We start from the raw sequence: 14860 nt of genomic DNA on the forward strand, positions 1-14860 counted from the left end.
GCAGCAGGACCTGGGCTGCCACTGTCCCCATTCTCTCTCTGTGGCAGGTCTCTGTGTGGTGTCTTGTGTTGTATCAGGGTTGACAATAGTTTTAGGAAAAGGTTAGACTATGGATTTACCCTGGATGGTTTGGATAGGGGTGATCCTGCCTCAGGCAGGGGCTTGGACTAGATGTGACTTCTGGAGGTACCTTTCTGCCCAGCTTCTCTGTGATTCTATGATTCCTCTGGGGTCTGCACAGTTCCCAGTGAAGCAGGGCCTTGTTTTTAAACCCACGAACATCAGAACTTTGTTGTCAAGGCTCTTTTAAACTCTGGTCTCCTGAGCCAGATTGCACTTTTTTTTCACCTGTTGTGATTACAACCAAGGAACTAAGACCTTTCTTTTCCCCCCTCCAGACACCTCCCCCAGATCTCTCCATTTACTCTTGGTAAGTAAAAGTGACACAATTCCAGCATTTCTGTGCTTGCTCCATGGTGTGTTTAATTGCTTGTTAGTCTGGGGTGTTGTGAAAGCACATATGCTAGAGGGTCAATCTTGCCTGGCCCTGTGGGGTAGATGAATGGGGTAGGACCAGTCCTGAGGGCTGGATCAGGCCCATGGACCATCTCCCACCATGCCAGATCCAGTACATGCAAGACCCAGAACCCAATGAAAAGAGGTCGGGCATCCCAAATGCTTGACTGTGGCCACGGGAACAAACTGCAGTACAAGGATTCTTCCTACAGTGCTGCAGCTTTCACCTGGGTGCTGCAGGAAGGTTCCTCATCAAGGCTATTAGGCTGGATGACCTAGCTCCAGCCCATGGGCCGTATGTTTGACACCCCTCCTACATACATCAATTCATAGGTTTCCACACAGCTTGCCTTCCATCTTGGTCTTCCTCATTAACCATGCTGCCTCAGCCTTCCTGGAATCCATGTCCGTGGCAGCATGGCCAAACAGCAGACTGCAAGATAACCACATTCCTTGCCCACAGGTACGCTGGCCCCATGGAGCGAGCAGAGGCAGAACAAGTCCTCAGCAGCCGCTCTGATGGAACCTTCTTGGTGCGGCAACGGGTCAAGGATGCAGCTGAGTTTGCCATCAGCATCAAGTAATTCTACCCTTCGTGGTCCATCCTATAGCAGGACCAGTTCATGGGCCAAAATGGGGCTCCTCCTCAGGCATAAGGGGCACTAGACAAAAAGTTACCATGTTATCTCCTGTACCATGCACCACCCCACAAATAAGGTTTTTGGAAAGGAGGGTGTAGAAAGCAAGATTTTTTCCAGAATCATGGCCAACTATAGGGCATTGAGTAAGTCCTCCTGGGAACATAGAGTTGCCAGGAGGTGTAGCATCCCAGAAGACAATCTGGATGAGGCAGCTGGAACCTCCTGGCATGGCAGGACAGACCCAGCCATGGGTGGAGCTAGGATTTTGAAAAGGGGGGTGCAGATGGTGTGATGCATCATCCCATAAAACACTTGGCATTTTTATCCAGTTAAAGAGAAACTAGAAGCTTTAGTAATATGCAAGGGGCTAGCCCAATACTCAGTTTAAGATCAAAGGAAGAGCAAATGTAACTATTGGAATATGCACTCATTTACTAGAAATTTTATTTTTATCTATCTATATAGCAAAGTAGGCAAAAAGTCAAAAGATAATGCGTCATTAATCCTCTAATTGTTATAGTTAAATATACATCTCTTATTCAGATTCTTACAGCACATACTTCACTGTCAGTCATGTCTACACCTGAGTTAATGGTCACCTGAGTTAAGGTTTTTAGCTAGAGCTTCAAACGGTCTATCATAGAATCATAGAAGTAGGGTCGGAAGGGACCTTGTAGATCTTCAAGTCCGACCCCCTGCCTGGGCAGGAGGAAAACTGGGCTTAAGTGACCCCATCCAGGTAGGCATCGAGCCGCTTCTTAAAGACCCCCAGGGTAGGAGCCAGCACCACTTCCCTTGGAAGTTGGTTCCAGATCCTAGCCGCCCTAACTGTGAAGTAGTTCCTACGGATGTCTAATCTAAACCTACTCTCCAACAACTTGTGGCTGTTATTCCTTGTTATTCCGGGAGCACTAGGGGAAACGAGGTCTCCCCCAAACCCTTTTGGTCCCCCCTAGTGAGTTTGTAGATGGTCACAAGGTCCCCCCTCAGCCTTCTCTTGTGAAGGCTGAACAGGTTCAGGTCCCATAGCCTCTCATTGTAAGGTCTGCCCTGCTGTCCCCGGATCATGCGGTTGACCCTCCTCTGGACCCTCTCAATGTTGTCCACATCCCTCTTGAGCCCCAGCTCTATGGGGCTAGGAAATACAAGAAAGACCTTCCCAGGACTGGCTAACAGACAATGACATTGCAGAAGAAAGGTTAGTTTGAATAGAGAAACATTAAGACCATTGAAAAAGAGAGAGAGTTGTTAACACCTATGGCATGGAGAGATTAGCAGGAATCAGGTAGGTGATAATGAGCCCTGAAGTCCATTGACTACCTCAGTGCTGCCTGAATAGAAATGCCACTGCCTCTCCCAGGGATTTTGGGTGGAGCAGGAATCAAAGGTGGGTTGTGGGGGGCAGGGGAACTGCCTCATTGCACCCCGCCCTGGATCTGCCCCCTGCAAAAGCAGTAGCAAGACTGTGACATCCTGACTTCTTCATAGCAGTTCTCTCAGACAGTGCAGGGCTTCTTTGGCCAAAGCTACTGCCTCACTAGCAGTGATGAGAAGGTTAACAATGGACTCCAGCCCTGCTGTTTGCAGAGAAGTAGTAGCCATTTTAGCACAGCATCACACTGCTTCTGTTCCAGGGAAGAAATATCACCTTCCCTCTGTATAAGACAGCTCAAATCTGGAGGGCTGCTTTGGGGGCTGGGGTAGTGGGGGAGGGGAAAGGTGTGCATTTTATGCCAGGAAATATGGTAGTGTCCAACATAAAAGGCCAAGATCTTTTGAATGCCAGGTATGTGGCACTGGTGAGGGGCACAGTAAGAAGAGAATGCCAAGCCCTAGGTGTCCGAGGGTTCCCCATTCCAGATCAATCCTGTCCTAGTATGGAGAGCCCAGGATCAATTCACCATTGTATGCTGGGCTTGTTGTGTAGGAGCCTATTGGGTCAAATTTCCAGTTGGGGTAAACTAGGAGCTCCCTTGGACTCAGCTCTCCAGTTGAAGGTGGAGTCAAACAACCCAGCTCCCAGGATGCGGCCAATCAGCTCTGGCTCCTTGGGATCCATGGGGCTGAATCCCCAGCAGGTGTAAATCAACATGGTTGACCCCATCTTGGCTGTCTGGTTGAGCACCACTGAGCACTGGCATCTGTATCTCCAGGTTCAATGTGGAGGTGAAGCACATCAAGATCCTGACATCAGAGGGGCTGTATCGCATCACAGAGAAGAAGGCCTTCAAAGGGCTCATTGTAAGACCCCCAGTCTTGGGATGGCAATGGGGTACATTGGTTGGAGCAGGGGAAGTTGGGAGCCAGGATGCCTGGGTTCTCTCCTTGGCTTGGGGAGATGGGTGCGGAAATAGCAGTTGAAGCAGGGAAGGTTGGGAGACAGGACCCCTGGGTTGTCCCCAGGTCAGGGAGGGGAGTGATGTTTAGTGGTTGAAGCGGGGGTAGGGGCAGGGCTGGGAGGCAGGGCATCTGTGTTCTCTCCCCAGTTTGGGAAGAGAAGTAGGGGGCAATATTTGGAGATAGCCAAAGCTGGGAGTGAGGGTACTTAGATTCTATCCCCAGGCAATTACAGAAGGGCAGGTTTGGAGCCCAGATGCCTAGGTTTTATGTTGGGCTCAGGGAAGGGGGAGTGAGTGAAGTCTTTTGGTAAAAGCAGAGGCCTTGAGAGCCCAGATGCCTGGGTTCTATCCTTGCCTCTGGGGAGACAATAAGATATAGTGTATGGAGAAGGGGAGTCTGGGAGCCCGAACACCTGGATTCTGTTGTTCCCTTTGAGAAGGAAATGGGGTGTCATGGTTAGAGAAGGAGAGGCTGGGAGCAGAGCCTAGATGCTTGGCTTCTCTCCCCAGCTCAGGAAGGACAATGTGCTTTCCACTCTGTGGAGTCACCAGCCTCTCCTCAGGGACCCCCCTTCTCCATCTCCGCCCCTGCAGGAGCTGGTGGAGTTCTACCAGCAGAGCTCCCTCAAGGACTGCTTCAAGACCCTTGACACCACCCTGCAGTTTCCCTTCAAGGATCCTGAGCGACGGAGCACCCCCCGGCCTCCTGGTATGGCCCCCATATGTACTCAGCCCCCATGTCTTGGGGGAACCATGCCCGTGTCCAAGCCCTGGGACTGGGCAGAAGCCCCTCTCCCCTCCTGATGCAACTTCCATCCCCTGCAAAATCATTTTGAGGTCAAATCTCTCTGCTTGTGTGGGGGGAAAAATAACCTTTTTGGCAACAAAAAACCTGAAGCTTTTGCCCCCAAACAGGAGGGAAATGCAATGTTGGCATTTTTTCCAGGGCAATACCCCCATGTCCAGGCTTCTCTTGGATCAAGGGGGTGATGGGGCAAGGGGTTTTCTCAGGCCCTCTGGCCATAAGGAGAAAGTACCATATCTTCTTGCATATGCTGCACCCCAGAATATAGTAAGCACCTTTATTTTAAAGGCAGAAGGACTCGGGGCAGGGAAAATAAAGATTTTATAGTAAGTCACTGGAGCCCCTGCCACACATTACATATATTACACAATGAACTGATTTGATCGTGCAATAAATTTAGACTGGCCACACCTGCAAAGTCATTGTCACACCCTAAAAGTGTCCATCCAGCTATAAAAAGAGAGTTACCCAGCTACCAAATAAGTGCCTGAAAATGTGTAACAGCTTTATACCTCATTTCTATCTAGCTTTAATTTGTATGTGTGATGGGGCCCTGAGTATCAGCAGCTAAAGCAAAGCCTGTTCCTAGTTCTGCTCCCTATGAATTATGGGATCATTTTATTTTCAGTTGTCCCAGACAGAAATGGCTTTTACAATATTTCTTGAATATACCAAGCATTACAATTTCCAGCAGCTGGTTCTGGTGTGAGGAAGTACATGTTGTATGTTGGAAAATATGGTAGGGGGATTGGCAATTGCCCTTAGAAACTGGGTGGAGCTGTGAGCTCCCATCTGATCTACCCCAGCCCCATAGAATCATAGATAAGTGGGGCTGGAAGGGATCTCCAGAGGCCACATCTAGTCCAACCCCCAGCCTGAGGCACGATCAGCCCTGTCCAAACTATCTCAGACAAATTCATCATCTGTTCTAACCTCCTAGCAAAACTACTGTTAGCCCAGAAAAGACCAGACATCATACCCTGAACCCGCTACAGGTAAAGCAGGGGGACTATGTCTTGCGGCTGTAAAAGACTGTTAATATGTGTAGGAGAGATCCCAGGCAGAGGAGAGCAGCCCCTACTTCCCCCCAAACCATATCAATATGACCAGGAGGCAACATTCCTTCCTGTCCTCAAATATAGTGTCAGTCTCATTCTGAGCAGAGGGGCAAGATCCTTTACCTAGGACCCTCTGGGGCTGAGTCCTAGCAGGAACATTGGCACAGCATAGTCACCATCCCCAGCCTGGGCTGTAGCCAACACCCAATGCATGTAGGGAAGGTGTAACAGGGTGCCATTCCCAGGGGCATTTGAAAATGCTTGGAAGCACTCCAGAATCCATTTTTCATATTTTAATTTGCTTCTGGGAACAGACTCTGCTTTCCTTGCCTGTCACAACTTTTTGTTACATTGGGTTCTACAAGGGAGGCTGCCCCAGGGCTTCTCAGATCTGTTCTTGGTTCTCAAACACCAAGAGGTGATGAACTCCTGCCTTAATTGCTCTTTGCATGACTCCAACCTTCCCTTATTGTGCCCCATGTCTCACAGGTGTTGTCTGCATCTTCTCACTTTGTTGGGGTCTCAGCTAACGCAGCTTCTGCCCCTTTTATATATCTAAGCCTTCCAGCTCAGACCCACTATTCTGGGCCCAGCTTTGAGGCACTAGCTTCAATCAATCTGCTCTAGGCCCCTGGCCCTGTATAGCTGCACTCCTGTGGTGCCTTGCTCTCTGGTCCCCTGTAGTTGCGTCCCTGTGGGCGCTAATGAGGTCTCCACTTCCCTTACACCTGCATCCACAAACCACTGGATTAAACTACAACATAAATAGTAAGCCCCTGAGCTATAACAAACAAAGGTAATGGAGGCAGTTAGCCTGCTTACCCATTGGCTCTCCTTCTTTGAGTCCCCACTGCGGGTTGCTCTCACTTGTAGAGCTGCTACAGCTTTGCTTGGAGCCTTGAGGAGTCCACTCTCTGTCCCAGCCTGGGCTTCTCTGGGTAGCTCAGACCTGGGCTTATATAGCTCTGGCCTGAGCCCTCTCCCAGTCACCTGACAGCCCCAGTTAGCTGACCAGCCTGCAGGGCTTAGCTTTTAACCCCTGCTCTGCTGGCAGGCTGTGCTCTGAAGACTCTGGTCAAAAGGGCTGCTCTGCTTCCTAGTAACAGGGATAGGGTTCCCTGTTACAGAATAAAAAACCCCTTGACATGTAGCAGCAAGGGCAGGGGGTTGATAGAATTCCTTCCCAGCCCCTGCAGCAACCTTCAAAGCCCAGAGGCTTGAGAAAACCCCTTAGTAAAATACAGGTATTACTGTGCCTAGTTCACCCCCCACCAGTGGCTCTCCAACCTCTTCTTGGACCCGTCCAGTGATGGAGACTCCAGCTTCCCTGGGAGTCTATTCCACTGCCTCCCTGCTCTGAGAGGGAAGAATTTTGTCCTGATAGCCAGTTGAAACCTACTTGGCTGTAACTTCAAGCCATTGGTCCACTAGGACTGGAGCATCAATCCCACTGACAAGTCATATGGCCCCATGGCAGGTCTGTAGGTTCCAGTCTGGTGGCCTCTAGAAAGGGACACTGTCATGGTGAGGGAGCAAATAGAGTCCATATTGCAAGGGAAGGGTCTGGGAGCCAATCGTCTTGCAAGCTGCCTTGAGGGGTGGAGCTTGGTAGGTGTGGCAGCTGTCTCTGTGGTGACGGTGTCCCCCCCACTGCAGGAGGAGGGCTGCGGTACTTTGGGTCAGCCAAAGCCCGATATGACTTCTGTGCACGGGACCGGACGGAGTTGACACTGCAGGAGGGCGATGTCATCCGCATTCTGTCCAAGAAGGGGAACCCGGGCTGGTGGAAGGGCGAGATCTATGGGCGGGTAAGTGCAGGGATGGACAGGGGGGGTGGAGGGATGCACACACCATCTCCTACATGCAGATGCCATCTGCTCACATGCCCATACCACACATACCATTTACACATGCATACCATGTACATGTATACAACATCTGCACACACCTGCTATCTGCACACACATGCAAGCACATGTCATCTATATGCACATGCCATCTACATGCATACGCACACAATCTTACATGTGCATGCCATCTACAGGTGCATACCATCTACACGCATATGCCATCTACACAGGCCATCTACGTGCACAAACCATATCCTATACATGCATGCACATGCACACACTTACCATCTCCTACAGACACGTGCACACATGCCATTTTCTACATACATGTATGCATGCATGTGTGCCATCTTCTACATACACACATGTGAATCATCTCCCGTACATGCCCACATGTGCATATACACATGTGCACATACACGCACCCAGAGAGTAGTGGTGGACAGGTTGTACTCAACCTGGCGAGATGTGAGCAGTGGGGTACCCCAGGGCTCAGTCCTCGGGCCCGCACTGTTTAACATCTTCATCAGCAACTTGGATGAGGGGGTGGAAAGCATGCTGTCCAAGTTTGCTGATGACACTAAGATGTGGGGCGAGGTGGGCACACTTGAAGGGAGAGAGAGGCTGCAACTAGATTTAGACAGAGTACAAAAGTGGGCAGACAAGAATAGGATGGGGCTCAGCGTAGACAAATGCAGGGTGCTACACCTTGGGAGAAGGAATCCACAGCATACATACAGGCTGGGGAGTTCCCTTCTTGAAAGCACAGAGGCAGAAAGGGATCTTGGAGTCATTATTGACTCCAAGATGAACATGAGCCAGCAAGGCCAGCCATACCTTGTCATGCATCCAAAGGTGCATCTCAAGTCAGTCCAGAGAAGTGATACTCCCCCTCTGTGCGACTTTGGTCAGGCCGCAGTTGGAGTACTGCGTCCAGTACTGGGCACCTCATTTCAAAAGGGATGTGGCCAGCCTGGAGAGGGTTCAGAGGGCCACCCGCTTGGTGAGAGGGCAGCAGGACAGGCCCTACGAGGAGAGACTGAAGGACCTGAACCTGTTCAGCCTCAGCAAGAGGAGGCTGAGGGGGTACCTGGTGGCTGCCTACAAGCTCATCGGGGGGATCAACAGCAAATAGGCAGAGCCCTTTTCTCCCCAGCACTACCTGGGGTAACAAGGAACAATAGTAATAAGCTGATGGAGAATAGGTTTAGGTTAGAGATCAGAAGCAATATTTTACAGTTAGGGTGGCCAAAATCTGGAACCAATTTCCCAGGGAAGTGGTCCTCGCCCCTACCTTGGGCAAATTCAAGAGGAGGTTGGATGATCACCTGTCTGGGGTCTTGTGAACCCAGCATTCTTTCCTGCCTGTGGCAGGGGTCAGGCTAGATGATCTGTTCAGGTTCCTACTGACCCTAGCTACTATGAAACTATGAAACATACAGATTATTTCTTCACACACACACACACACACTCATGCCCAGATAAGTTCTTTTGCATGCACATACCACTCTTTATGTACATATACACATACATACACATAGATTTTCTGCATTGCATACAGCAGGGGGCACAGTTCTGCACGTGCACACACTCACGCATTCTGCATGTTCCTACACAACTCTTTATATACATATGAACACACACACAGCTCCAACATATTCTGTCTAGCATGGGCCCCAGATCATTCTGCTGCCATAATCATCTAACTTTCAGGAGAATTCCCCTTTGCTATTAGCATTATGGGGTGGGCTCATAACACACAGGCTGGCAGTGCCCATTTCCCCCAGAACGGGCCAGCCAGTTGGGTGAGGAGTGCCCATTCCCCCCAGATGCCTCCCAATGATTGTGGTATCTCATTATGCTTCTGTCTTCTCCCCACCTTGCCAGGTCGGCTGGTTCCCTGCAAATTATGTGGAAGAAGATTACTCCGAATACTGCTGAGATCGGGCCACCTGTGGGTCAGGCCCTGCTTTGACGTTCCCCTGAGATCATGACCCCAAGCAGCCTCTGCCTGGAGCTGTGGCCATGGCTGTAACCACTTTGGTCCCCTGATGGGTCCCTGTAGCAAGAAGTCCTATTGTGTTCTGCGGCTGGCGGAAGGCATGGCCATGGGTCAACCCTCCCCCCCTCCCCCCCGCCTGTTGATTAATTTATGAACCTTTGAGATCCTCCTTCTCTTGCCTCTGACATGTTTTAAGGAAGTTACCTGTCAAATAAATCAAATTGAAGGCCAGCAAATGTGGTTCCTTTGCCCCTTCCAGCAGAGATGCCTCTTATCTCCCAGCTGTGCCATGAATTCTTGATCGGGGCATGAATGCCCATCTACTGTATTTTCAAGCAGACAACACACCCCCAGAATATGATATACAACTTGTTTTTGAAAGGAGGAATGAAGGGGAAAAAAGGATTTTTCTAGAGTTACAGTGGCATAGAGCAGGGACAAAACCTCACCTGCAGCTCACTTCCCTTCCCTTTCTTGCTTAATGAAAGCTGAAATCCTGTCTGTTGTGGAGACTGCTCTCCATGGGTAGATGTATGATTTTGGAATGTGTCTCCAAGGATGTGAAATCGGAGGAGAGAGATCAAGAGCAGGTTGTAGGTATTACTGTTGCCCTAAAAAGGGGTTAACTTGACTACAAGAACATCAAGGCCGTTAGAAAGGAGGCTCCACTGTAGAGTGGAGACTAATGAGCCCTTAAATTAATTGACTTCCTCAGTTGCCTAAATAGTAATGCCAGAGCTGCTGCCGGGTGGAGCAAGAATCAAAGTTTCCACCCTGGGAAGCAAATCTATTTTCCTACTTAATATATTCACCCCAGTTTTGGGGAAATTAATTTGGTGGGGAAGGTGCATGTTGTATGTGAGTAACTATGGTATTTAAAATTATGGGCACTCAGGGCTTTCATTTGTGACTCTGGAGGTCTTGTGCTTCTTTTCAGTGTGTTGGGATATTACCCAGGAAACTTGCTGAGCTGTCACCAGCTGGTTGCTGTTTTGATCTACTGCCCTGCATGTCTTTGGAGAACCTAAAGTATCATCGATAATGACCCCAGTTCCAACAGTGATTGGACCAGTTTTCAGGGGAAAGGTCCATCAGCAGGGGAAGTGGGCGGCTGTGAAAGAGCTTCCTCAGCCACTGAGCTCTGGGAGCTGGAACGAGAGAGGAGCAGGGAAGGAGAAAGGCTGGACATGGCCTGTCCCATCCTCCCTCCCACCTCCCTCTCCCAGCTTTCTGACACTGTGCAAGACCAGCTTCTGGGCTGGATGGAGCTGCAGTCTGACCCAATACATGGCAGGTCTTATGGTCATATGACATTGCACGCATGCACATGCATGGTACACATGCAGATGCCCACACGTTGCAGATGCACATGCCCACATTGCGCACATGCATAATATACATGTACACACATTGCACACATACATGCACATGCACATAGGTTGCACACATGCACACGCATGGACATACATTGCATGCCTGCACACACACACACACATTGCATATATGTGCATATACGGCACAGACATGCACATATTGTGCATGCGCACACCTTGAGAGCATACACATGTATGTTCATGCATACATAAATGCAAGTGTGTGCATGCACACATTATACACGCATGCGCTGCCTGCATGCACTCAAGCCCACACATTGCACCCATGCCAACTCATGCCTTGCACATGTCCCCAATGTACATGTGTGTACATATGCACATGCATGTGCGCATGTGCCAGCACACACACACATGTGCACGCGTGCGTGTGCACACACTGCGATATACAAGAGGCCTCTGCCTGACTCAGCTGCTGGACCAAGAAGGAGATAAAAATACTGCACTTTGAGACACCTGGCAGCCAGCTATGCCCCCACCCCCCCTTACAGCAGAGACATCTCCCTTGCTCTGTGCAAGGATCCTCACCTTGGGGCTCCTTTAATGAGCCAGGATAAGGGGCGATCAGCACTCTGGGCCTCGAGGGAGAAGTTTCATGAGAAGTTTTACCACAGGGCCTGAAGCTGATAAGAAGCCTTTGCAGAAAAGAAGAAGCCAAAGGGGGTTTCTGTGCCAGACCGCGAACTGCAGAGTTGAAGCTGAGGGCAATCAGGAGGGGTAGGGGAATGAAGCTGAATGGTCACCTGACCCACTGAGTGGTTGGGATTTGGACTTGGACTCGGACTCTTCAGCCCTGACCCATCGGTCTTATGCATAGGCGACTGGTAGGGGGTGCACGGGGGTGCATGTGCCCCCCCGATGGGGCTGGTGCCTCCCTGATGGCTGACGCTGATGCTGTCAGTAGGGCTGGCGCCCCCCTGACAGGCCCACTGCTATTAGTGGCTTCTCCGGGTGCCCACCCTGCCCCCCGATTCAGGAGGCACCAGTCACCCATGGTCTTCTGCCCTTTAGCCACAGCTGTTAACCTTTCAGGGGCTCTGAGGCTGAGGGGTAAAGACACAGTGGAGGCCTAACAGGCCCATCCTGCCCCATATATTATTATATTATCATAATGGGGGGGTGCAGGGGGGTGGAGGAGAGATGTCACCTCCTTTCTTTGCTGCTGACACAACAGCCATTTAAATGCTGATTTTTGGCAGCTACAAAAGGGGACATCTTCCCTCCCCACCCTGGCAGAAGAAAACGTCTAGCTTCTGCTAGAGATGGAGACAGAAATAGAGAAGGGGAAGTTGGGAGGGTGATGTGCCTCCCCGCCACCCTTCCAGTGCTCCCCACATTAGGTAGCCCTTACCATGGGTGGATGTAGGATCTTGAAAAGGAAGAGACATGTAGATGGCGCATAACGCAATGCCTGTTTTTCTCCAATTGAACAGAAACTAGAAGCTTTACTAATAAGCTAAACACCAAGGGCTAGATTATCTAGTTTCAGATCAAAGCAACCAAATACATCTTTATTGTAACATGCATTCATTTGCTGTATCACATTATGTATTAAAAAATTGCAACAAACTAGGGGGGGAAATACTCCAAAGATGCTGTGTTATTAGTCCTACTATCATTAGAATAAAATGGACATCTCTTCTTTTTTTCAGCTTTGTAAGCCAAAACCGAGCCTTCTCAAGGAGCTGGACACAATGCTTCGTGAAGAGCTCATTTGATGCCTGAGTTAACGTTTCTAGCTAGAGTTGGAAGCAGTCTGTGGGGCTGTGAAATAGGAGTGACATGACCAGAAGCAGTGAACAGACAGCTGAGTTGTGTAAGAAGAGTTAGCTTGACTAGTGGAATATGGAACATCAAAACCACTGAAAAAAGAGAGTTGTTAAACCCTGTGGAGTGAAGAGATAAGCAGGAATAATAAGCCATGAAGTTAGTTGGGTCTCTCTCTGAATAGAAATGCTGCTGCCACTGCCAGGGAGTTGGTTTTAAAGTTTGGATGGACTAGGAATCAAAGCAGGGCACAACTGCACCACTGCACCCCTCCCTGTCCTGTAGGCATTTCCAAAAGCAATGGCAGTCAGGTCCCAGAGACCTGGATGGAGAAGCAGAGCCGCTCTGCTGACTCCCCTTCCCGCCCAACCAGCCAGGAGCCATGATCTCTTATTCAGGAGCATACAGAGGGTTTAGCAGGGGAAACAAAGCTAAAACAGAGGAGGTTTGCAGGGAATGGCCTTACCTCAGTTGCATTCAAAAGGGAACATTGTAGGTCAGGGCGGGAGTTGTGGGAAGGATGAGTTTGAGAGTGACACCTGACCCTGCCCAGCCCTTAGCGTAAGTTAGAGCAGCCCCCAGCAAAGAACAAGGTTTGTCATCTGTAGAGGCATGATGCACAGAGGAGGGTCTCACAAGCAGTTGTGGGAGGGCCAAGTTTGAAGGTGACACCAGAAGCTCCATGTGCTTGGGCTGTGGGAACACAGTGCACCTTGTGGTACCTCTCCTGTAGCTCAGACACAGAAGAGGACCCATAATATGGACTCACCAGCACGATACAAGGTCACACACAATGCTCGGAGCAGAGTCCAGGGTTCTGAAACCAAATGTCTTTGATATAGCTGCTTTCAGCACAGCCTTCTGGGTAATATTTCACCTTCACTAATCACCAGTGAATTTCTTAGTGGGGGAGGGGGTGTGATTCCTCATCACAGATAGTAATCCATTCAAATTGTTATGGTAAGTAGAAAACTGATAAGCAGGGATCCTGGTTTTCTCTGATAAAAAAAAAAAATCCCCAATTTTTGGATTTTAAAAAGTAACCCAAAATCCAAATTTTTCTGTGATCAAAATGAAATACCACTGTATATATCTATCTGTCTATTAGTGGTGTTTCATTTTAATCATGGAAAACTGGATTTTGGGTTACCTTTTTTAATCTGAAAATTGGAGATTTTTTATCAGAGAAAATCAGGATTCCTGCTGATAAGGGAGGCTAAAGGATCAGGGGATAAAGCCATAGCTGGAAGGGCTAAGATAATAAGAAAACAATTTTTACACATATAAAGAGTCAAAGTAATCTTAGCTGTGGCAAGGTCAATTATTAAATGCTACCTATATGAATATTAATAATAATGCAGAAAAAAACTGTGTTGAATTAATTACTCCCAAATACATATTACTCCCAAATACACTGGGAATAAGAAGAGGGCACCGGGTAACGTAGGGCCCCTGCTAGACTCAAATGGTAAATCTTGTGGCTATGCCAGACGAGAAAGTCAAAATTTTTAACAAGTTCTTTGCCTCTGTTTTCTTGGACAGGGACCAGGACAGCTCTCCCACCACAGGTAGGGGTAATCTTGGGGATAGCACTGCCAGGCCTTGGGTCTGCGCAGATGTAGTTAGGGATCTTCTGGAAGGGCTGAATGTTTTTACATCTGTGGGTCCTGATGCCCTTCACCCACAGGTGCTGAGAGAGCTGGCAGGGGTCATTGCTGTGTCCTTGGCCCGGCTGTATGAGCGATCGTGGTCCATGGGCCAGGTGCCCGGAGATTGGAAACTAGCTAATGTGGTTCTCATTTATAAGAAAGGGGGAAAGGAGGATCCAGGAAACTATAGGCCCATAAGCCTCACATCGGTCTTGGGGAAAATCCTTGAAAAATTGTCAAGGACCACATCTGTGAGGGGCCAGCAGGGGAGATCATACCCAGGGGAAATTAACATGGGTTCATCAAAGGTAGGTCCTACCAGACCAACCTGATGGCCTTTTATGACCAGGTAACTAAATCCTTGGATGATGGTGTCACCGTGGACATAGTCTTTCTGGACTTTAAGAAGGCCTTTGACACTGTCTCTCGCCCCATTCTCATTAATAAATTGAGTGACTGTGGCATTGATGCCTACACAGTTGGATGGGTCAAAAATTGGCTGATGGGGTGCACCCAGAGAGTGGTGGTGGATGGGTCATGCTCGACCTGGCGGGATGTGAATAGTGGGATCCCCCAGGGCTCGATCCTGGGGCCTACACTGTTCAACGTCATCAGCGACTTGGACGAGGGGGTGGAAAACACGTTGTCCAAGTTTGCTGATGACACCAAGCTGTGGGGAGAGGTAGGCGTGCTCAAAGGGAGAGAGAGGCTGCAATTAGATTTAGACAGACTACAGAAGTGTGCGGATGGTAATAGGATGGGCTTCAATGTGGATAAGTACAGGGTGCTGCACCTGGGGAGAAGGAATCCACAGCACACAGACAAGCTGGGGAGCTTCCCCA

General features: G+C 49.4%; 2 protein-coding genes across 2 annotated transcripts in view; both read left to right on the forward strand.

The window, feature by feature from the left end:
* VAV1 (vav guanine nucleotide exchange factor 1) overlaps positions 1-9571 on the forward strand; it is a 59053-nt gene extending 49482 nt beyond the window's left edge. The window contains exons 22-27 of the mRNA XM_006265605.4: positions 399-430; positions 980-1096; positions 3311-3398; positions 4091-4205; positions 7016-7167; positions 9097-9571. Coding sequence (XP_006265667.1) covers positions 399-430; positions 980-1096; positions 3311-3398; positions 4091-4205; positions 7016-7167; positions 9097-9150 — 558 coding nt within the window. The 3' untranslated portion in view covers positions 9151-9571. The remainder of the gene's footprint in view (positions 1-398; positions 431-979; positions 1097-3310; positions 3399-4090; positions 4206-7015; positions 7168-9096) is intronic.
* Positions 9572-14311: 4740 nt separating this feature from the next.
* Positions 14312-14860, forward strand: part of LOC102566771 (adhesion G protein-coupled receptor E3-like) — a 34658-nt gene continuing 34109 nt past the window's right edge. Inside the window, exon 1 of the mRNA XM_059732991.1 lies at positions 14312-14326. Coding sequence (XP_059588974.1) covers positions 14312-14326 — 15 coding nt within the window. The remainder of the gene's footprint in view (positions 14327-14860) is intronic.

The sequence above is a fragment of the Alligator mississippiensis genome, chromosome 8 (assembly GCF_030867095.1).
Source record: "Alligator mississippiensis isolate rAllMis1 chromosome 8, rAllMis1, whole genome shotgun sequence".
Taxonomy (NCBI): domain Eukaryota; kingdom Metazoa; phylum Chordata; order Crocodylia; family Alligatoridae; genus Alligator; species Alligator mississippiensis.